General features: G+C 44.5%; 1 protein-coding gene across 7 annotated transcripts in view; it reads left to right on the forward strand.

Moving 5' to 3' along the window:
* Positions 1-19397, forward strand: part of TIAM1 (TIAM Rac1 associated GEF 1) — a 195242-nt gene extending 175845 nt beyond the window's left edge. For 4 of the 7 annotated variants that reach the window (XM_040582815.1, XM_040582818.1, XM_040582816.1 and 1 more), the window contains 12 exons: positions 3555-3734; positions 4184-4252; positions 4554-4679; positions 6532-6640; positions 8788-8967; positions 9095-9213; positions 10378-10486; positions 12031-12089; positions 12996-13098; positions 13843-13930; positions 14797-14969; positions 16952-19397. In XM_040582815.1, the coding sequence (XP_040438749.1) occupies positions 3555-3734; positions 4184-4252; positions 4554-4679; positions 6532-6640; positions 8788-8967; positions 9095-9213; positions 10378-10486; positions 12031-12089; positions 12996-13098; positions 13843-13930; positions 14797-14969; positions 16952-17436 (1800 nt within the window). In that variant the 3' untranslated portion in view covers positions 17437-19397. The remainder of the gene's footprint in view (positions 1-3554; positions 3735-4183; positions 4253-4553; positions 4680-6531; positions 6641-8787; positions 8968-9094; positions 9214-10377; positions 10487-12030; positions 12090-12995; positions 13099-13842; positions 13931-14796; positions 14970-16951) is intronic. The other 3 variants (XM_040582819.1, XM_040582820.1, XM_040582821.1) reach the window with 2 other exon arrangements.
* The last annotated feature ends 4955 nt before the right edge of the window (positions 19398-24352 follow it).

A 24352-nucleotide genomic window follows, 5' to 3' on the forward strand; every position in this document is an offset into this window, starting at 1 on the left:
TAGCTGTGTTCTGAACCTCCCTTGGTGCAATATGCATCTGTTTTCTGCCTAGAAATTGATATATTTTTTTTAATGTAAATATAAGGTAGCGAGAATTACATTCAGGAATGAAACAAGACAGTTGTCATGGATAGTCTTGCACCTCACTCATAGGAGAGAAGCAACAGTATGCTTTATTGATAAAAGCAGCAAGTTAACAAAGTTCAATGGTTAATGTGACAGCGGTTTAACAACATCCAGTGACAAGGTACCCTTGATTATTTACTGCATAGAGGACAGGGTCAGGCAAACCTGTCAAGGAGACCCTCCCATTGAGCCGTGAGGCTCAGAAGGGACCCCCTTGCATTCTAAACTCCTCAAAGAGGAGTGTAGGTGTGGCTGGATCCACTCCTGGTCCCAGACTTGGTCATTGGTTTATGTTTAAAGGATTATATATGCACAATAATTCCTCTGTATCACTTTGCTATGTATCACTTCACAAAGATTTCACAGTTTAGCGTGCTGTTAATCACATACTGAGAATCTCTTGTGGCAAGGAGTCTTTCGACCTCCAGGAGTAACCCTGGGAGGCATCCCTACTCAAGGGGACATCCTGGCGTACAGCTCGCTGCTGTGCAGGAAGGCTCAACGGGCCCTGGGCTGGCTACTATTTATAGAGAATATAATTGACTTATGATCATATTTGCCTACCAGCAAGACATCTGGCTCACCATTCTAGACAACCCTCGGCTACCATATTCCCATCCATCCGCCAAAGTCCAGAGTAAGGTGGATGCAGCCGTCACAACCCCCACTGGTGGTTATGGCTTAAGTGGCTGGGGAGGAGCACACGGCCACAGCGGTTTGTTCAGTGAGCAAGCAAGAGAACGGGTTTGTGAACGTTATTGTGGGGGACTTTTCATCTGTCCAAGGAGTATTGGGTGAGTGGTGCTTGGGGAATGCATAAAAAGCTGTGAGGCAGGACACCGGCAAGGCAGAGCTCAGTTGCTGCTGGCTGGAGCTGGGCATGGCTGAAGCCAGTGAGCAGATGATTAAGCGTGCACAAGTGGAGATAAGGCTTTTAAAAGTCTTTTACACTTCCTTTTTGGCATATGGGTGTAGCTGTTCCTTCTGGGGCAGACTGCATGCCTGTATGAAGGTTATCTAATTTTCAAGTTCTCACTGGTGTGTAGCTGGTGTTCCATGGTGTAAGTGGATTTGTGCTCTCTTTCTGGGTGACCCATCTTTCCCTGCAACTTACCGCAAATGCATGCACAGGATGTCGAGCTGTCTGCGGGCTATCAAGCATGAACTGCTTAAAACACATTCCATACTGTGTTTTATACATGATGTAACTATTTTTATTTCTACATTTGGTTCTTAAAATGCCACTGGATATGTCTTCCTCAAATACTGTTTCATAAAATCGTCTTACAAAGCTAAACATCTGTGAGCAAAACCCTGCATGTCCTGGGTCTCTGCAGGCTGAGATTAACATCCGTTAATTGTCAGTTCTTTGTCCTTTTCCAGCAGAGCAGATAACGCGGGCAGGTTTTTTCACTTGTGCTGAAGCCAGGCTTTCACGTACTGCACTTTGTGAATTTGGGGCCGTTGGGATCTACATTGCACCTGTTGAAATCTGATGCAAACTTAACCTAAAAGTTTGGGTTTGTACTTATATGTAGCGCATATGTATATATAAGCATACATATAGCATAAGCATATATACAGCTTAAGTATAACCTGCATATATAGAGATATAATGCTTTATACTTGAGTGCAGTGAATATAGTGGAACCTTGCTGAGGAATGGAAGGAATTACTTTAATAGATCTTAACTCACAGTGACACATGCCATTACCAGAGGCTGGGTCAGTTGGAAGGGGACTGGTTCAGCTCACTGCTTACTCCTGTCCTCAATTTACAAGATTGTTCCTTTCTTCCTCATCCGAGTTAAGCCTCAGATACTCGATGAATATATTTCCTGTAATAAACCGTGTCCAATAGGCATTTTTGTATAGACAGTCAGCTACTTTTAGTAACTTTCAGTAAAATTAGTTTGTTGCTTACACTTTTGTCCTGAAGAAATTTATCCTTTGCGTAATAAGCATCTTTACTAATATGCCTTACAGTGGTACACTTGGGTGAACATCTACAGGCATAAGACACCTTGAAGGATAGCAACTGTATTATGGCAGGAAATCCCTTACTTGTCACTAGCATGTTTAGTGCTCCTCTTGGCCTCGTGGCATGGTATGTGCACTGAGAGGGGAAAGTATGTATGAGCAGGCTGTGCAGCTTAAAAAATGTGGAGATTTTTCAGCACTGAGCCATTGCAAAGGTGTGGGGTAGTGCAGGTTCTGGATGAGGTTGTTGCTACCAGTTGGTGGGAGTGATCTCCCAGGGGGCACGGCTCTGTCTCCAGACTGCATGGTGATGATGCGCTTTTTTTCTATTTTCTTACCACCCCACCCCACCCCACCCCACCCACTGGGATATGTGTGTGGGGGTGTTCCTCTTCTCCTCTCTTTGCATATTTTCTGAACAGGCTAATTTTGGGTCAGTCATTTTACTGTGAACTGGAGGGCTATAGAGGCAGTGCCGGCAAGTCACTAAATCTGAGTTAAGGTACCATGTGGGCATTAGATGCAGAAGGTTAGAGGTGTGATCAAGTGCAGCAGCTCTTTGGCCTCCTGTGCCCCCTCCGGGTCTCTGGGAGGGATGGAGACCGGGCGTGCCACTGCTGGGGCAACCCTAGAAGCCTGGGGCTGTCGTCACAGACACAGACTATACCTGCTCCAAACTTTTCAGCGTGGCAAAAGATGCAAGGTGACGATCTAACATGAGGAAGGGAAGAGAGGCTAACTGTCTTTACACATAGACAGCTGATTAAACGTTACAGAAACCAGCTAGATGTAGCAGCTCTGAAAAAACTGACTTACCGGGAAGAAACTCACCCTGCAAGACATGTTTCCAGACACAAAACAGGTATACAGTTACTTTCTGAAAGAGCTTGCCTTTGAATACTTGAGAGTCTTTGGTTCCCCAGATGACTCTGCTTCCTGGAAAAACAGCTTAAAAGGTTTCTGTCTCTGTGTTGTCTCCTTGGCTGTGTTGACACAGCTATTCACAGGACTGTTGCAGACTAGATTAGGGAACTGGCAGAGGGCTGGGGCGTGTGTTTTGTTTGCATGGTCATTTTTGGTTCCTGATTCCTAGGCCTTCTTGTTTGTTTGTTTTTCAATCTTAAATGCTGGACCAGCCTATTTAAATTAAAGTTCATGCTTATCTGAAACCAGGAATGTTGTTGAACAGCACTTCAATTAACATGAATTGTGCAACTCGGTTATTCCTCACCAACCCCCCCCCCCCCGCCTCCCCCCCCCCTTATCCCCAGTCACTGAGAGAGAGGATAGACAGATATATGAAATGATGTGTGCACTTCTGGACTTTGGTGCCTGTCAAAAAGCCCTCAAGCTGCAACTGCTTAACTGCAAAGGCTTCTCAGCTCTATCATTCCTACAGCTCTTACTTAAAATATTACCGCTGGTCTTTCCTCTTCCTTCTTTTTGAAGAGTACAGAGCAGGTCGCTGCTTTCTGTCGCAGTCTGCATGAAATGAACTCTTCTGATTCAAGTGCTCATCCTCAGGAATTTACAGGACCACAGCTGGCCACCATGAGACAACTCACAGATGCAGATAAACTGCGAAAGGTTATCTGTGAACTTCTCGAGACAGAGCGCACCTACGTCAAAGTAAGGGGTTTTGATGTGTTGCTTCAGTGCACACTAATATTTCTGCTCCATCTGGAAAACTTTGTTAGTTTCTTTTCTAATAATTCAAAGTATGTTTCATGCATGTATCTTTTGTTTAACTGACATTCAGTTCTACAATTTGTCCCTAGAATAGTGACTTAAGCCTCTGAAATAAGTAGGCTTTCCGAATTCTTATGCTGTCATTTGGAATTACTTAGCTGGTGTGCAGAGGAACACTGCTCAATGAGAGCTGGTAACGATTTTATAAGTAAAACTATGTAAATGTTTCCTTTTACTGTCTTAAATTCTGTGAAATCTAGCTCTTTTATCTTATGTGTGAAAGGGAAAAATTCATAGATAGATCATAGGTAAACGGTGATCTTTGCCACCTCTATATATTCAGAAGCAGTTTGAAGAACCGACACGGGAATCTTTTTCTGAATTTTTAGGACTTAAATTGTCTCATGGAGAGATACCTGAAGCCTCTACAAAAAGAAACGTTTCTCACACCGGATGAGGTATGTTAACTGTTGCGTATCTTTTTGCTGGATAGCTTATGCACACCCCTCTTCTCCACCCACCCCCCAGCTTAACTTGCTTGTTTGAGCAAGGGCTATGGAGAAATTCTGAATTCCATTTCTTTTAAAATAACGGATTGAGTAGAGCATAAAGGTACTGCTCAGTAATGTGTAGTCTGTAGGTTTTTTCCTGACATTACATTGATTATACAATTGGACTGAGAATTACTGAAATTCTAGAAAACATGATTTAGCTGCAAAGTGATACTTTCAGCATCTTGCATTTTTTTTCTCTTACTAGCTGGATGTTCTTTTTGGGAACCTGACTGAAATGGTAGCATTTCAGGTAGAGTTCTTGAAAACTCTCGAAGATGGAGTAAGGCTGGTTCCAGACCTGGAAAAGCTTGAAAAAGTTGAACAATTTAAGGTAATCCCATTGTTTACGTTTGGAGTAGTCCTTTAACACTCTTCATCATATTTGCCTCACTACTGTCACTGCTCATGTAAAAACCTACATCTACTTACACTAGAGGTTATTTTTTTAGCTAATACTGAAGCTGTTAGAAAAACATCCTGCTACAGTTGTAGGTTTTGCTACATTTAGCCATGTAGAGCACTAGAAATCTCAAACGTCATGTGCTTTTAGATGCTATTCTTGCCCTTCTGCCAGATTTCTTGTCTTGGGCTGTCAGGAAAAACTAGAAATGGAAAGTTACACAAAATCTTTGTTCTGACAAGTCTAATGTAGTAGTTCAGAAGCCCACTAGGGCTACAGATCAGAACTGTAAATTGAATTCTGTATTGGGACTTTTGGTGCATAGCAGAACTATATGGCAAATACTTTCACTTATCAGCAGATGTGCATCAAAGATAGAAATGTAAACTAAAGATATATTAGGAAAAAAAGGAAGATGTGGAAACAGAAATTTTGTTTTATTTCTGATGCAGTCATGTATTGAATATATGGCAAGTAGCTAATGCAATGTTTTGTCTTTGGAGAATTTGACTCTTGCTTTGACACTTACGTTGGCAGAGGACAGGATGTCTTTATGAATAATAATAATAATAATAATTCCACTGGGATTGCTCTTCAGCTAACATACAGCCCTAGAAGAACTACTGAAAGAATTTGTCTTTTTGTGCCTGTGTAGCTTTGCTACCAGGTGCTTGTTTAAAATAAGCATCAATCATGAACGCCGCCCTCAGCATAACTAGAACAGAGCTTTTGTTTTGTAGGAAATGTGCCCTTAATGGAGAGCACAGAGATACTTTTTTTTCTTCTTTTTAAGTGGAGGAAGCCTCTGTGACCACTGTGTCGTCTGAGCCTTGAGAGGATTGTGGAAGAAGCCTCCTTATGGAGAGAACTCTCTCTTCCGAGCGCTGCTGCTTCCACCTTTTTCCATAAAAAGTGCATCAGCTTCACTTTTAGTTCTGTCCTATGGGTGTTGTCTGACCGCAGCGTGCAAAATGGGACTTCAGGGGTTTGTGGCTCCAGTTCTGCAGTTTGCTTCCCTCTGCTGACTGTAGGCAAGCTGCCTATGCGTTGTCTCATCTCCCCACCCCATGTTGTCTTGTTCTTAAGTGGGTAGGGGAGAAAATGCTTGTCTATGGCATAGACATCTTAGGGAAAGATTGTGTTTGGTCCTTAAGACAAACTCATTTTGAAGAGAGTGAAGACCTTGGTGTGTTTATGCAGAGGGATAATAGTCTTGCAGCTCGTTAGTGTCTTGATCTGTTATGAAGTCAGATACATCCAGTCCTTTCTGTGGCCTCTGGTCATTGCTTAGACCAACAGGATTTTAAGCTCAGGCTTAAATACTTTTCTGGAGCTGTGAACCTAGTTCCCTCTATAGTCAGTGATGTTTCAACAGGACAGCATGGCTGTGACCACATTTAACAAAACAATCACCACCCAACCTGAAGTACCTTGCTCTACAGCAGAGATATGAGCATGGGTTAGGTGTGGTTTCTAAACTCTCTCTGTCACTGTACCTTTCCTCCTTTGCCTGCGTCCGACAAACAGTACAGTGTCTCCAGATCATCCTAACTGGAACTTGCCTCATTATGTTAATCACATAGCTCGTATCCACGGATCAAGGCTAGGCCTGTTTCTTGCTAGATGGTGTGAAAACACTCTAAAAGTGCAGTGTCCTGTTATCCAAAAGCTAAATGGAAACTTCAGGTGACGCGGAAGAAGGGAAGATAACAAAAAACTCTTCAACAACTGGTTTTCATGTGCTTTTTTTCCCCTAATGCCTTTTTTTTTTTTTTAATCCTAGAAAGTGTTGTTTTCCTTGGGTGGATCCTTTCTTTACTATGCTGACCGGTTCAAGCTGTACAGCGCCTTCTGTGCCAGCCACACAAAAGTCCCCAAAGTACTGGTGAAAGGTAAGAGCCATGTGTTGGACAAATGCATGTTGGGCATGCAGAGAGAGAGAGAGAGAGAAAGAGGTGTTGCAGTGACCTGTTGGTTTGAGCTGGCACAGGTTGTGCCTGTGGATGAGGAGAGGTGGCCGCTGCACCCCAGACCACGTGGGGCAAGTTGGGGCAGAGGAACGGGGGCATGTGTGTGCCTGGTTGCTCTCCAGGAGACTTTGCAGTAGGGAAGTAAGTCCATCTGGCCTGGGAGGCTTGCAGAGAGCTCCGTGCTATGGGTGATCTTGGACCACCATCCGTGGCACGATACCTGAGTAGCTCACTACAAGGTGTCGTTAACCTCGCATGTAGCTTTTCCCCACACACTTAATTTGTTCTCCCCTGACATGTTCAGTTTCATTTCAGTCATGTGAGGAGTGGAAAGATTTCATAAATGGGCAATGTGGGCTGTGCTAATGGATCACTGTGTACTTTGGAACCAGGAGTGGTGATGCTTGTAATGAACTCTGGATCCTCCCTGAGTTTGCGCTGTGAATCCTTGCTAGCGGCAATCCCACTGAAGCTCTGGCCAATGTGGTTGAATGCTGACAGCCACTAGGAAAGGATCAGCCTGGGAGAACATTTTATGGAAGCTGTCTAAATATTTTACTTCATTGTACTCTCTCTCTCCCCCGTCGTGTTCCTCTCACCTTCATTCCAGTTTGCCTGAGAAGTTTCTATGTGTGAATTCCTAGTAGAGCTTGGCTTGCTGAGAGGGAGATAAATGAGCTGTGGTCTGGCTTCTAAATGCTCACGTACCTCCTTGCCTTGGAGTGGTGTATTTTTCCCCTGTGAAAGTGTTAATCTCTTGGAGTTAGCAGTGCTTCTTCGTGCAGTTCGTTTTTGGCCAGAACGTTAAATAAACAAATGGTTCCAATTGTAGGAGCATTAAGGGAGGAGCTCTTTTTTTTCAAAGAGCATCTGGATGCCTGACAATCAGAAGTTTGGGGGTTTTTTGTTTCTTGGTTGGTTTGGTTTTGTTTTGGTTTTTTTGCTGTGCACATGTTTTTTTCATGTCTATTTGTAAACTCTTATTTACCGTGCTGCAAGGTATATTCGGTAGTTCTGGAATCCATGAATGAATGATTTGCTGCTAGTCACATCCATGCTTTCTTTCAGCATCATTTTGTTAGACTTTAATGTTAAGGCCATAGATCTGGTTGTTTTGTTTTGCATGAGAAATGGTTATACTTGAATAATGGCACAAACAAAATTTTATTCCAGTAAGAAATCTCTTAAAAAGCCTGGGAGTGTATTTGAAGTGTAATTTGGTGTCCTTAGCTGAGGTACAGGTGGCTTTTGGATTTGAAACTCAAGTTGCTTTATTGAAATCAGGTGACTGTCTGCAAAAAACCCACCCAACCTTGGCAGGGGACATGGCTCTAACAAAAGCAATTGCTCTTGCGCTGAGTAACTTGTATGTCTAAAAATGCCACCTTCTCCATACTTCCCTCCCTGTACAAATCTGTGTTCTAGCAGAGGGAGCAACAGAGAAAACGCTATTTTTATAAATCCAGTAGCAGTCAGGTGAACAAGATGATAGCAATCAGATGTCCACTCTGCCTGTTCTCCCAAAATATGGTGTACTATCATAAATTTACTGCTTCCTGCCTCCTTACTAGCTCTTGATTTTTGTTGTTGTTGTTCAGTATTGCATTTTAAGGTTTAATGAGGAAACAATAACCAGATCAGGTTGCTTGATGGTAACAGGACCAGGTAACAATCACCAGTATTATAGGTGTACCTGTCAGACTAGATGCGTGAGTACTGACTTCTTACAAATAACCGACTTGAGCCTTTTCATAAAGGAAACAGTTGATTAAAACACTTTATGGTGCTCTACAATAGTGCAAGTCCAGAAATGCTGTGGACAGTGAAATTAAAACCTGCGTGTATTGGTATGGTAGGTGGGTACCTGTTAAATCATATATAGCATATCCTTGGCAAAGTGTGGGTAACTCAAAATCCGAAATGCATAAATCTAATACTGTGGACCCGATAAATCTGCAGTTCCTTGCAAAATGTCTCTGGATATATTGATTTACAGCTGGAAAAGTCACTTTATCAGGGTAGCTGTTACGATTTTTGATTTATCCTATCACTTCATTTTAATCTTCCAGCCAAGACAGACACTGCTTTCAAGGCATTTCTGGATGCTCAGAATCCCCGACGGCAGCACTCCTCCACGCTGGAGTCTTACCTCATCAAACCCATCCAGCGGATACTGAAATACCCTCTCCTGCTGAAGGAGCTCTTTGCTCTGACTGACGTAGACAGTGAAGAACATTACCACCTTGATGGTAAAGAGCTAACCTGCCTTGCTGTTCCCTATTTAATCAGTGATCTGGAACCATCCTCCTCCCCCTTCCCCTCAGAGCCTTCAAAATACCTTTTGTCTCTTCCCCTGTCTCTCTGTCTTTCTTATAGTGGCCATAAAAACAATGAACAAAGTTGCCAGCCACATTAATGAAATGCAGAAAATCCATGAAGAATATGGTGCAGTGTTTGACCAACTCATAGCAGAACAAACAGGAGAGAAAAAAGAGGTAACGGATGATCAAATTTAGGAGGAAAAGGCTATTACTTTGGTGCCTGTAGCATGAATGTTTTATCAAGTATTTACTTTTCGTGCTGTGTCATTTAAGTGGATCCTGGTGCAAACAGAAAAATCCCAATCCAATTCAAAAACTGCTTTTCCATGTATGGTTCGGTGAGTGGGACCAGTGCAAAGAAGTAGTGGGTTAATGCATCTTCAATATCGTGCTTCGGTCAAAATCACAATCTGCAGTTCACTGTTTTGATGTCGATGTCTTGACTCTCCTCATTCCACATAAATAACCTCACCCCACCAGTCTGAGTGGACTGGCATGCTGAGGCAAGTCTGTGCTTAGCTCTTTAATCACTTTAAAGAGATAAAAATGCGAGGTGCGGTGTGTGTGAGAAACTTCTGTTTCTCTTTTAGAAAGTGTGTTGGTGTGCTTGGTATGTAAGAATGCCTTAGGCTTTGGTCTAGATGTCTCCTACGGTGCATATGCAATTGCGTGAAGACTCGGTGTGGGTCAGTCCTGGAGGAATGGGCTAACACGGCCCCTAGGCTGGGGATAGCTCTCGATTTGTCACTTGGGGAGACCATAAGTCAAAACAAAAGATCTGGTTGCTGCAATATTAGTAGGCATCTCCCAACAGTTGTTATGAGCTCCTTTATTGGTCCATTTTCAGCAATGTGGTTTCCACAGATGCACCTTTGGGCAAAATCAAGAGCCACGGCAACTGTGGGGAGGAAGTGCTTTGACCACTTCACATGATGCGGTCTCTATAAACTTCACCCCAAATTGTGCGTGTGTGATGGGGGCTATGCTTAAGTGTTCAAACCAAATAGAAAGAAACCGACAGGGAGAAGATGGACAAAGGAGGGAAAAAATGCAAGGGAAAAATCTGGGGTTTGCCCTGACTTCCCACCAAATTAGAAGAGACGAACTCTGATTTGGACTTCTCCTAATTTATGCTAACCGTTTAAGGTTTTACTTGTATATGTTGCTAACTGTCACAGTCTGTTTGCACACACTTGCAGTCATCTGATAAAATATTCCAAAAGTTCCCTTGTTTGTTTAGGAATAAATGTCAAGCAGGTTTTCTTGAACTGAAAATTCAAGTAAGCTTTCTTGAACTAATTACACATTGTGAGTTTGGGCATGTGCTTGTGTTGGCAGGTCGCAGACCTTTCGATGGGGGACTTGCTTTTGCATAATACAGTGATATGGCTGAATCCTCCTGCTTCACTGGGGAAGTGGAAGAAGGAACCTGAACTGGCAGCATTTGGTTTGTATCTGAGTAATTTTATTTCAGATGCCTAAAAGACTGTCAGCTATGCCTTGGCAAATATTTGTTGAAGGTAGTTGAGCACTGGCTCTGGTTGGCTGAAACTCAAAGCTTTATTTGTCTCTTTGCAATGGTCACATTCTTTTCTGTGTTCATTTAAAACTGGTGAAGAGTTTGGAGATGACTACTGTAATAGAGCAAGAGTTTCTTAAACCCATATCCAAAGCTATGAATTGAGGGCTATATAGAAAGGTATTTGTCTCTGGAAAGATACAGTTTGGTAGTCTGATTGATGCAAAGTAACTCTGCTTTACATCCTGTAGAATTAATTGGCTGCTTGCAAAGGCTTTGCCTTTTTTTCTCTGTGCCTTTTGCCAGAAAGAACTTGTATACCTAAGCTTTAAGAAGTGCTTAAAAGCTAAGCCAGGACTCCCAGTGAGTTGCTTTAGAGTGGTCTGTCTCCCTCTGAGTAGTCTATCTTGGGTGGCCAAACTGGAAACTGAAACTGGTGTTGGCATAGATCTCAAGGTCTTTCCACTACATTGAAGTGTGGTCCCTTGGAAAGGTACATGATAGCTTATATTGGCTAAACCACATCTCTTGTACTTTCAGAATCATTTCAAGTAATGCAGAGTGTGATAAGTTTTCTTTATTTGTTCCTAAGTTTCTTCACACGCAACAGGCTTTTTCCTTGTTATTTTCAGAAAGTGATTCTGGTTAGGGAGCCAATGATTTTTATTTTCGTTTTGCACCAAGCAGATTACAGACAGGCTCTTACAGCTTTGCTCTGGAAGAGCGTATAAAAATTGACTGCTTTCCTGTCAGCTGGGAAAGCACCTGGTCATACCCTGAAGCTGAGTGGCCTCATGAAAGCTGCTAGAAATGTGTAGCAACTCTTAATTGCTCCAGAAATCTTGAAATTGGTTTCATAAAATGTCCAGAAGTAAGTGTCTGTACAATTCAGTCTGATAACAAAGGGTGCAGTTGAAAACGGTGCAGTTGAGGCCTGAAAGAAAGAGGTTACAAGGAAAACTGGAGTCTTGAAAAACAAATCCAGCTCCAAGTAGATGTTATGTGGCAAAAGAGGAATGAGGCTATACCTCTGCCTGCCAGTGGTGCTCACTTTTTAATTTGGTATAAACCCCCGTCCCACCTGGTAGGGGTTCAAATTCTGTCCAAGCACAGTCTCATTGCTGACTGGCTGCATGTAGCTGGATGCTGCTCGTTTGTCTGAGATGAACCTAGCCATGGGATTTAAGTTTTCTAAATTTTTATGTAGAACTGTTGCTGTTCAGATAGTTGTTCCAATAATTGGTAACTTAAACTCTTTGAGTTTCAAGTGACTTTGAAGTAACCTGATAAAAGCTGTTGAGATTGGATTTTTGGGAAGAATATGCAAGAGGGCTGGTAGGTTTACTCCTGCCTTCCCTCCCTGACTCAGGTGAGTGTAGTCTGAGGAGTTGAAAGGTCTGTGTGCTTGGGCATAGAGGAGACCCGTTCCCAACCTTACTGACTACGTGACTTTTGTTTCTAACTTTCTCTAGTGTTCAAAACTGCTGTGGTACTTGTATACAAGGATGGTTCCAAACAGAAGAAGAAACTAGTAAGTTGGATGGACCTTTTCGGTGATGGTGTGTGCATTTGTGGTACTTTTGCATATGTCATCCTTGTTCTCTGCTACACAGCTGAGGTTTTGGGTAGTGCCAAGTGGCCTGCTGTTCAGCCTGGGCACAGCAGTCTGCAAGCGTTCATTTAGTTTATCTTTTGCTCTCTGCTGGACCAGTCATTCATGTTGCTTGCCTCACCCGTGCTGTGGAACGGACTTGCGTGAAACAAGGTATCACCTTGAACATCTCTCTTGCGTTTGACTCTTTGGTCAGTGTATATAAGTCAAATACGGGAGCTGATGTCTGTCAATTTTCTTAGTGAAACACAATGCCCACACTCCCGTTCTGGCTGTGGCGTGCTGCTGAGCGAGTGCTGCTAGATGTGGTATGCCTGCAGTATGTGTCAGGGGATCCTACTGGCGTTTGGGATTCAAGGTGAAAGCTAAGGTTTAACAGTAACCACGTGCCTTGCTGCAGTAGGGACCACGGTTTACAGTATTACAGAAAGCTTTCGGATTCCCACATATGGCATAAACCAAAGTATGATTTGGAATGCTTGTATGGTTAAAGTCAGCTGGCCACAAGGTAACTTCAGAGTGAATAAGGCAAAACTAATACATGTTTTTGAGTGTATGTGCACTTGGAGGAGAGAATGCAGCACTGGTCTGGAATTACTTTTTGAAGGCATTGATAAGAGTTGATTGGCCTAATGGTTGCTTTTGTCTAGATTTTAGCAAGATCTTCTCAGGCGCTTCAGTGACACTGGTTACTAAGAGGTTGTAGTGAGAAAATAAGAATTGCAACTAGTCTCTAGCTGGATGTTCTCAGTGCAAAGCACAGGAGACTTTTGTGCCTGACTATCCCAAGGTGTCTCATTTCCTAATGGTATTTTTTTCTTCCAGGGAGGATCACATAGAGCTTCAATTTACGAAGACTGGGATCCGTTCCGCTTTCGCCACATGATACCTTTGGAAGCACTGCAGGTCCGAGCGTTGGCAAGTGCAGGTAATGTTCCCGCTGCAAAAATTTGGCAGGGTTCTTAGTGTTTGGTCTGGGGGTGTTCAGTGATCGGTGTTTGTCCTTAGTACATGTGTGTGCAGTTTCTGGGGCCTGTAAAAGGAACCCACAACCTTAACATCCGTAACAGCCCTGAAGAGAGATGAACGGGCAGAAGCTCCAGTCGTGTACCTCCAGCTTGTCAGTGCTCTTCTGAAGCTGGGCAGGGTTTGGGAAAAACAGGGCAAAGTTGTTGCCGACTCTGGTTCACTCTGTTCCTCTTCTGGAGACTAGAAAGCGATCTTGCAGCTGTGAGACAACAGAGCTAGTGAATTTTTGTTCTTGTTGACGGGTTCATACTAATAAAACTTTCAAAATTTTAAACAGTTTGCTCCCTTTCTAATGCATAAGTGAAAGTGGAAAGAAAATAAGAGGTAGCTGTAAAATGCGACAGTACTCTGTGGAATACCTGAAAAGCTGGATTGGGGTTGTTTGGGGGGGTTTTTTCATATTTTTATGAGACTGAATGAAGTGCATATAAAGTACTACTAGATTTTGGCAAACTTAAGGGTGTTGTTTCGTTAGTCACTTGCCCACTGCTGCCTTTCAGCCATGAGCTAATATTGTTTGCAGCGTGTTATCTGTTGCCCTGGATGGTCTTAAACCCTTTATTCAGGATTATGGAATAAATACTCTAATTGAGGTTAAATATGAGAAACTGTTGAATGAAGTTCTGCTTGCTTTTCACTTTAGATGCAGAGGCCAATTCTGTATGTGAGATTGTCCATGTTAAATCTGAGTCTGAAGGCAGGCCAGAAAGGACCTTTCACCTTTGCTGTAGGTAAGTGCTTTTCTATATTTTCAATAGCAGCTGCATCACGGGATCCCACCTTGCCTGTGTCTTCCCTTGAAGGCAATCTGGAAAGAGCCAGTAGGGGAAGTGGGGACAGGTGTGGAAACCTTACTTCTGGCAGGCAGAATTTTGTCAAATGTATTAAAATAAATGCATATATTTGATCAGCTTGCACCTTTATGGGAATACCCTTATTACAGTTTTCCTTTCACAAATTTACGTTCAGTTAAACTCTGGCATTGGATCTTTATGCCAGGTAGTTGCTACTGTGGTATGTTCAGCTGGTACCTGTCATGTGAAGGTCCAACCTCTGCTCTTAATACGTTGCCTTCTCTTTAAGTAAACCTTGTCCGTGTTCATTGTGGTGGTTGCCCTGACGTGTTTTAGAGTTCAAATAAGAATTCGGTACACAAGTTCACCAGAGCCCAACACAGCTGATGCCAAGCCAATTCCTACTACTAGGTAGCAGAGAGTTGCAGGACTTCTGCTTGGTGTGTGTTTACAGGAGACAAACTTAAGATTTAATTAGCCACCATAGGTCAGCTCGATGTGTATCAGACAAAGCAGAGTGTGTGGCTGGTATTGGATGAAGAGGAAGCCTCAAGAGGGGTGAATGACTAAATTTTTTGTGAATGAACAGTGCATCTGTTTCCTTGGATGTCCATTGCAAGGACTATAGGTTTAGCTTTGCTTTGAAAATACGTTACTAAATTGAGTCTTCTCTGGTGGCGGTTCATGCCAGTCAGTTTGCAGTCTTAAATTACAGAACCAGTCATTATTTATCTCATTCACAGTGAGCTTTTAGCAGTTCCCAAGGGATAATGCTGCCTCTTCTCTTCTCGCCTGTTTTTCAGTTCACCAGAACACAGGAAGGACTTTCTGAAAGCAGTGCACTCGATTCTGCGGGATAAACACAGAAGACAGCTTCTTAAAACCGAAAGTTTGCCCTCATCCCAGCAATATGTTCCTTTTGGTGGAAAAAGATTGTGTGCTCTAAAAGGTGCAAGGCCAGCCATGAACAGGGCAGGTACTGTAGGGCTACAGACTTTCAAGATCCCAGTAACCCCAGCACCATTGTAGGACATGTGGTGGTGTCTGTTACTTGTATATTAGGATTAGCATTCTCTCCTGTGTATGTAAAAACTGCTGGTTTTCCATGCTTCACCTCCTTGAGAGCCTTAAATTGCCTCTATTTACCTTGCTTTGCACTCAAGGCTCAGCTTCAGAGCAGTCCTTCTGGCATGGAAGGAAGAAATGGGATTCCTGTCAATACTGATTGGCTGTGCACTTTAATCTGGAAATGGGTTTAAGCTGAACAAAGCAGAAGCCCACTGCATATTTCTTAAAAGCATGTACAGAATTTCGAGCTAACCCTAGCACTTTTAAACTAAAATGCACAAGAAAAATCAGCTCCCCTTAAGTGAGTGGCTTGGTTTGAAGAGATAGCTTTGTGTGTCCTCCGTTTTAGACTTTTGAGCTCTATTGCTAAAGGGCACGTGCTTCTGCTTCTCCCATTTTGAGAAGCATGCACTTGATGCTATTATTTTTGTAATGGCCTGTCCTAAACCATGGATTTTCCTTTTCAGTTGACTTCAGGCAAAAGCAATGAGGAAATCCCAGGGAAAAGCAGGGTTTCATTTTCAGAACACTAGATGATGAAGGGAAGAAACATGCTTCCAACTGAAAAGTACATGGCACCGCTGCGTGTTTTGATCTGGTCTGGTGGTTGTTTTTTTGTTTTTTTGTGGTTTTTTTTGTTCTGCTCATTAGATCCAGCACTGTAGACAACCAGGCTTTCTGTTCCTCTTCTGTAATGGGCAGGCCAGACCAATAACATTCGCAGCATGGCTTCTCACTCGGGGTGTTGCTAGCCATCTGCCTCAGAGACACTTAAAATCATAAGGAAGAAGAGTCAAAGGAGGGCCAAAATGCAGCTGGTTTACTACAGTGCTTCTTCAGTCAGCCTGTGGGGCTGATCTGCTGTAGATGCCAAACCTTTCAGTTTGGCTCGTTGGTGCATTTGCATGATGAATTCTGCCAAGATGAGAATCTCCTAGAGTCCCGACCTCTCACTACGGTTAAAATCTGCAACTGCTGAGCTGTTGTAGTTAGTGCATGTTTTAGGGCTCAGGGATATTAAAATGTAACCCCACCCCCAAGCCAGAGTTTAATAAATACATACTGAAAGTGCTAAGGTGCTGTTCAGTGGAGGGGGACAAACTGTAACCTCGGAGTTCACCTGCTTGCCATGGAGCTACGTGTGTGTGCACGTAAAGTGCTGGAATGCCTGCAGGTCCTTCAGCTGCAGGATTCATCCCCTGCTTTGCCTCACAAGCCTCTTATGAAGATGTTCCAACACAGAAGATGTGAATTTGCTAATTGGGCCAGTTGCAAAAGCTAGTAGACCAGCTGATGCTGAGTAAGGAACTTCTGAAAGCTTTTTGGGGTTTGGGGTTGTTTCCTCTCCCGCCCGCCAGTAGGGAGGGAGCTGGGGAGGGAGTGGCAGAGTCTGGACAGGGATCTTACTTCCCTGTAAATAATGCAACAATTGCAGCATTTTCAGCACCAAGGTAGCTACTGGGAAACCTAGCGTTGCTCTTACCTGAGACAAAGCAATTTCCTGTACCGAGGCATGAGCCTAAGCCTAGTTGGTTTTCGCGGTGTGCTGACAGCAGGGCACTGCGTGTGAGAAGCTGAGCTGAACAGATGCACTTTGTGCTGGCTGGCTGCCTGCCTGCCGCTCAGGAGGAACAGTAATTGAGGGCCATTATCCCAACTGTGGATCTGAGTAGCAGAAACTCCTTTTTCAGCTGGAGAGAGACCTGTGCTGAGGAGCTGAGTGAAGTGTGACTTGCCCGCAGGGAGGATGCCGAATGACTAGGTCATTCGTGGGAGTCTGCCTGCTTTGTGCCTAGCGGTGTTAAATAAAGGGCCCCTGGAAGACTAACTTTTTAAAGAGAGTTGTACCATGTGTAAAAAGCCTGTGGGGTTTTATCTTTGTGTGTGCAGTGTCAGCCCCAAGCAAGTCTCTTGGGAGGAGGAGGCGGCGGCTGGCCCGAAACAGGTTTACCATTGACTCAGATGCCGTCTACACGAGCAGCCCCGAAAAAGAGCCCCAGCAGCCCACGCACAGTGGGGACACTGACCGCTGGGTAGAGGAACAGTTTGACCTTGCTCAGTATGAGGAGCAGGAGGACATCAAGGAAACGGACATCCTCAGCGATGACGATGAGTACTGCGAGGCCATGAGAGGTGCTGTGGCTGACCGAGACCTTCGGGAGCGGCTGCAGGCAGCCTCCATCACGAGCAGCCAGCCGTGCCAGGGGGACCGCCCGCACCCACCCATGGACACGCACGCCTCCAGGATGACCCAGCTGAAGAAGCAGGCAGCCTTGTCTGGCATCAACGGCGACATGGAGGGCCACAGCGAGGAGGTCATCTGGGTTAGGCGTGAAGACTTTGTCCCCAGCAGGAAACTGAACACAGAGCTCTAAACCGGTCCCCTTCCCTGCCTGGATGCGTAGGTCTCCCCGTCCCACCCTACATCCCTCCCTCCTGCCCCCGCACACCGCGGAGAGCTGATCCCGATAGATTGCACACTTGCACACACCATTTCGGCAGCTGAATTGGTCCGAAGCCATGCGGCCACACTTTAGGCAACTGTAAAATGTTCAAAACCTGGAACAGAATAAGCTTGAGGTCCTGTCTTATGTTACCAAGGGCTTTCACACTATTTTATTTATTCTGAAATAATCAGGGGCTGAAATTAAGTATGGGGAGAATATCATCACTGGAAAACAAATTACTCTGGATGTCTTAACCTACGTGCAGTGAACTAGCTTGAACAATAGCACAACGAACAGAGGGGTTTATAGCCGTAAAACGTCAGTCGTAGGTTCATCTCCTTATTGAGGAAACTGCCTTTTTAACGTGTACAGTTGCAGTATTCTTATTACTTTTCCCTCTTTAAATGTAAGAGAAAATACATGTATTTTAGGAATGTGTGAGGAAAGGTTTGGGATTTATGTTGTGTTAAGTCCTCTTGGTCTGTGGCTGGTCTAATTTAATGTCAATGTTGGAAGCTCTAGTTTTACATAATATTGTAAAGATGCCAAACTCTCTTAAAAGAGATCCAAATTTAACACTTGAAGAACTATTTTTTTGTATTTTACCTGAGATGCAGGGGCACAAAGGGATAAGAGTTTTACAGCGTTAGTGTAGCTCCACGTCTAGAATACGAGGCTAGCTTTTTGCAGAGGGTTAGGAATGGTGATTTTATATTAAAGTATAAACTGGAAACCCTTATTTAGGTATAACTTTCTTCAGGAAAAGGATTATTGTATATGTTTGAGACTGGAGTTTAGTTAGATAATAAAAAGAATAAAATGAAATGACATGACTGAATTGTAGCGGACCAAACTGATCCATGGTGTAACCTTGCTGGAGCCAGTGTAGCAACATCACAGATCTGTCTGGTCCACTTTCTCTGGCAGAGTTTGGGCTTAGGGGACAGGGAATTCATGGCCAAAAAACTGACCTCATCCACTCTCCTACTGTGGGTGAAACTAGTGTATTTTAGTTCCTTTATAAAAGTTTTTCCACTGCAATAGAGTATGAACAAGTTCTACACAAGCAAACCTCTAACATTCTAAATCTTTTATTTAAACATCTAAAACAGGGTAAAACGTGACTAAAATCTTGTGGTTTTTAAGTAGACTTCCAAATACAAAATACAAAATAGCACTTTTTTTTAAGATTTATATAACTTTTCCCATTTCAGTTTCACCTATAGGAAAAAAGGAAGACTATATGAATTTTTTTTTTTGTTGGTATCTATTGATGTTTGACACATTAGTAGGTGCTTTGAAAACCTAAAATTTTATAATAGCTTTAGGATTATATTTTATAAAATCCACTCTGACTATATTTTAAAACATAACAAAAATTATTCCCCTAAAAAATCCATCACTGTCTTCGTGTCCCAGCTAGCATTCTCCCCTTGCCCCCCCGCCCCTTTCTGGTTTCTGGTGCACTATACTTGATCTTACGAAAGCTTTCTCTATTAACTTTTTGCTATCTTCTGATTTCTTTTCGTAAAAGCTTTAGAAAGGTTTCTATACCCTTTGTATTGTCACATCATTGTTTTATATCACCTACCTGTCAGTTGTGTCCCAGCGTATTAGAGAAGCGGAGGTTTTAGCTGTCCTGTGCTGTACCCAGCGGAATACAGTCAGCGCTGAAATACTGGAAGGCTGGTACTGGGAAGGTACCGTTGTTCTTGTACATAACGTCATGACATGTCTATGTCAAAGGTTCTTATATATTTCTTTTATAAGCTGAAAGAAGGTCTATTTTTATGTTTTTAGTTCTATGAATGGAACGTTGTAAATGCCTGTCAGAAATAAAATACTGCAAAAAAAACCATACAAGAGAGTGGTATGTGTGTGCTCCAAGACAGGTGCCTCTCTCGGAGGGAAGCAAGGAAGCAAGTCCTACGGCAGATGAAGCTGTTGGGATCACTTCTCCTGGCTTTACTGTGAAGGAGATTCCTTACAGACTATTAAAGTTTCCACGCTTAGGAGTGTGTGTGCCCTGTATCATGTGCAGATGCTCCCTTAGAACGGGTTCAGGCTGTCTTGACTCTAGCTTTTTGGTGGAGTCTGAGCACTGGGCTGAGCTTCAGCCTGTCCCACGTGAAATGCTGAGCAGGCTTGTTGACCTCCCTTCTCTCCTACTGAAACCTCATGTTTATTTATTGCCTCAGTGGAAGGTTGAAGCCTGGAGCCTTGCCTGTTAGAGGGTGGAAAATGAGCAGACAGGAGATCAAACGCTAGCTGCTAGTATTTGCCCACAGTGTGCCTATTTGACAGACCCCTGGGCACAACATGAAGCTGCCCGTGGTAGCATCGCTAACTTTAAAACGGCACAGTCGTCTGTAACTAGCAACGCTGTTCTCCAAATCCATGAAACTGCATCAGCCTCTGCTGAAAAACGAGTGTGCGCAGGCTTGCTTGCGTGCTCAGCAGAGAACAAATGGGAACAAGTATGAAATCCTGTTTGAAATGCCACGGCCTTTCTTTGGAAGGGTTCATGTGTTCATTTCCACAGTTCAGTTTTTACTAGGTGCTGCAATGTTTCCAGCAACTGACTTCAACTTTCAGACTGTATACGGAGCTGCTTAAAGAGCTTGTCCTACTGCAATAACATCATGCCTTGCATTAAAAATTCTTATTATGAAGCTCATTTATCACATATCTAGCCTTACACAGAAGGTGTGATAGGTGGAAAGTGTAATGCTACGGAGTAGTTCTTGTATTCTCACCTGCCAGTCTCTGTAGCTTAGGAAGGAGCCCTCGGGCAAGGCTCAGCTCATATTTTGCAGAAGTGAGAGTTGCCATTTTCCTTATTGCATCCATAACTAGTCACGCCTGTTTCTTTTTTTACGCTGGCCACAAGGAACCTTAGTTGTGTATTTTAAAAAGAGGAAAAAAGTCGTAAATTTCAGAAGAATTCCAGTTACACTGGAAGAGCTCTCCAGACTTGCCACGGCCACTTTTTTGGCCTAAATCCCCTCCCTTTTGGGGGGCTGAATTTTGTTCCAGATGTCCGGAGCGTACTGTGGGTTGGTGTTTTGTGCAGCCTGGGCCCAAGCTTGCCTGGCCTGTGGGTGCGACCCAGACTCCCACCGCTCTTCTTTAGGGAACTAGGGCTACTGATGTGCAGGCAGTTGGGTTATGCATGTGGATTCTGGCAGATTGTCCCTAAAAGGTGGGCTGGTGGACATTAGGGGACTGGTTTATTAGAAGACAAGTTGTAATTGCCAGAGCTGTGAGAAGAGCCTCACACGGCCCCTTGGTCTTGCCTGCAGCAGGCGAACAGCGGTCGTTCCGTGGGGAGAGCACAGGCATCCTGGAGCACTGAGGTTTGGGAAGTGCTTTTCTTACCTCTGGTTTTATCAGTCAGTTGTTTTTTGTTGTCTTCCCTAGCAGACCTGCTTTCCTTGCACTGGCTTCAGGAAAACACAGGAAACGTTAATTTCTGAGGCCATTGTCTCTGCAAATAACATGTCAAGAATGTGACCCCCCTCCCTGCGTGGAGCTATTTTAAATGTGGCCAGATAATTGTGGAAACAGCAAACAGTGCTTCCCGCAGCTGATGTTCCTGCTCCTGGTGTCTTCGTCATCTTGCTTTCCTTCCCTTTTAATTTTATTCTCAGTGGTTGCTGAGGTACTTGTGCTGAACACTAGACTTCTCTTTTTTTAATCCTTTCAATTACAAGACCTGTCATGCATGGTGATTGAAGACTGTCAACATGTCAGAATTACTGAAAGAATCCAACCCAGCATTTTGGAAGTTTGCTGCAGTTCTGCCTTATTCTGGAGGGAAATGAGGGGAAAGAAAATCTTTGAAAAATTGCTTCCTCTGTTTCTCTTTTCCTTTGGCCATATCCTGTTAATAATACATAGTACCTCTGTATTGTACAGGGGCATGAGCTTGAGCAGGTTTTTGCAATAATGAAATCTTCTAACAGCCTTAGGGCCTGGGTAAATTGTTCCAATTTTAAGCTTGACAAATGAAGGCAGGTGGAGAAGTCCACACAAGGTCACGCAGCGAGCCTATAGCACCGGTGAAAGGCTTACAGAAGGCAGTTTAGCCATTAGTCTGGACCATGTTTCATTTTCAGTAATGTAAAAAAGTAATTAGCTGTTGTAAGGAACCCTTTCTTGTGGCAGAGTAATAAAGTGATCAGGAAAGGCGCACAGACTGCCTGGGCAGCAGGGATTTGTTTGTCCATTACATACAGCTGTGGTATGGAGTTTGCTTTCTCCTTTCAATTCTTTTTCCAATCAATTTAATAAGGGGGGAGGGATGATGATGAGTCAGGGAATAGTTGTAACCAATGAAGTATTTTCCATGTGACCTTCAAAATAAAGTCACGGTTTCTGTGGCTGTGCCCCTCCACGCACTGATGTTCCAGGTGATGCTGACTGCACACAGCCTCAGGGGACGCCTCTGTGCGCCTGGGAGGAGAACGGCTTGTGCAGGCTCCATCCTTGGGGTGTTTCAGGAACCATGTGGAGAAAGCCCTGAGCAGCCTGGTCTGATCCTGGAGCTGGCCCTGCTTGGGGCAGGAGGTTGGACTGGAGACCCTACTGAGAGGCATCATCCTGTGATGCTGTGACTCTTCCTCTGCACCCCTCCACACCCGGTCACACAGGATAAGTTTCAGTTTGTTTGTTGGGATTTTTTTCCAGTCAGGAACAGACTGCAAAACGTATCTTGAATTTTGTGACAAAAGATGAAAATAATTGCAGTGACACCAAATAGACAAACACCCAGGAGATAAAGCTTGGTGACAATCTTCTGTAGGAAATGGTAGGAGCACAGATTTACTGTGGGGGTGGGACAATCGAAGAGGCCATAAGTCACCTTCTCCTGATTCTCTCACCCACAATGAGAAGTGTTTGGTGCAGATGTAGATACATTCCCTGGGATGCCCTGGGTCTATTAAACACAGTGAAGGGCACAAGTGCCTGTTTGCCACTAATCCTTGGGTCCTTGCTGCAAAAACATCCCTGGACTTGTTATCAAGACTGTGCTTGGTTATGCAAAATCATGTTTTCTACTCCCTTGTCTTCTCTCCGTTGAAGCAACATATTTCCAACAAGAAAATCTCCCCTTAACACCCTGTTTTGGCACATCAGAGTTGAAGGTAGTACTACCCGCCCTCCTCCCAGAGCCCAGCAGGTGTTTGAGGTCAGCATCCCACTCGGAACGTGGCTATTCTGAAGGAGGGATCTCTTGGGAAAGGTTGACCACAAAGGGCAATGGAGGGTGGGGGTACGCCTCGGGGCTCCCGTGCAGGCACACCCGGTGCCCTGCCTCAAACAGCACCCACAGACACAGGTCTAGGGAAGAAGAACAGAGCAAGCATTTGTGATCCTTTGACCTCTACGCTTCCAGCTCCTAAACACAGGCACATGTCATGGTTTCGTGGTGTAGGATCTTAAGGCACTTCATTCAGAAGATCCCAAGGTGAATTCAGCTGCCCTCACATAGTCAGCAGTAACATTTCCTTCAGATGCCTAAGGGGGTCCCAGACATCCATCTGGTGGGGGTGCAGGAGGACACAGGTGCTCCAGGTGAGCTATGCTGTTATGGAAGAGCAGCTGGTGTATATGGTGGGTAATCCTGGGGCAGCTTAGGTGCCATTAAAGGCAACTGAATTACATACTGTGGTTTAGTAGCTCTGCAGTGACTTTGGCTTCAGGAGGCTGTTGTGGTGGGTTGACCCTGGCTGAATGCCAGGTGCCCACCAAAGCCACTCTGTCACTCACCTCCTCAACCAGACAGGAGAGAGAAAATACAATGAAAGGCCCATGGGTCAAGATAGGGACAGGGAGATCACCCAGCAATTACTGTCACAGGCAAAACACACTCAACTTGGGGAAAATTAGTTTAATTTATTAGCATTCAAATTGAAAAAACACCTTCTGCCCCCCCCCCCCCCCCCCCCTTCTTCCCAGGTTTAACTTGATTCCCGATTTCTCTACCTCCTCCCCCCAGGCGGTGCAGGGGGCTGGGGAATGGGGGTTTCAACCAGTTCATCACGGGTTGTCTCTGCCACTCCTTCCTCCTCATGCTCTTCCCCTGCTCCAGCCTGGGGTCCCTTGCCCAGGGGAGTTGTCCATGACCTTCTCCAATGTGAGCCCTACCCACAGGCTGCAGTCCTTCACACACTGCTCCAGCCTGGGTCCTCCACGGGGTCACAAGTCCTGCCAGCAAACCTGCTTCAGCATGGGCTTCCTTCAGGTCACAGCCTCCTTTGGGCATCCACCTGCTCTGGCATGGGGTCCTCCACGGGCTGCAGGTGGGTATCTGCTCCACTGTGGACCTCTGTGGGCTGCAGGGGCACAGCCTGCCCCACCGTGGGCTTCACCATGGGCTGGGGGGGAGTCTGCTCTGGTGCCTGGAGCACCCCCTGCCCCTTCTGCACTGACCTGGGGGGCTGCAGGGCTGTTGCTCTCACAAGGTCTCATCTCTGTCGCTGGTGCAGATCCCCCCCACACCTTCTTAATACACTATCCCACAGGCGCTGCAACTGTTGCTGACAGGCTCAACCTTGGCCAGCGGCAGGTCCGTCTCGGAGCCGGCTGGCATTGGCTCCATTGGACATGGGGAAGCTTCTGGCATCTTCTCACTGAAGCCAGCTCTGTAGCCCCACCACTACCAAAACCTTGCCGTGCAAACCCACTACAGCTGTCCGGTGTGCCCTTGAATCCAGGTAAGCTTTTTGCACCTAGACATGCTTTGGCAAGAAATCTCAGAGGTGTGGTACCCAGACAGGGTTGTACCACCTTCTTCTACTCATTCTGAATTTTGATCCTACTGGTTACATTTGACACCTGG

The sequence above is a fragment of the Falco naumanni genome, chromosome 2 (genome assembly GCF_017639655.2).
Source record: "Falco naumanni isolate bFalNau1 chromosome 2, bFalNau1.pat, whole genome shotgun sequence".
Lineage (NCBI taxonomy): Eukaryota > Metazoa > Chordata > Aves > Falconiformes > Falconidae > Falco > Falco naumanni.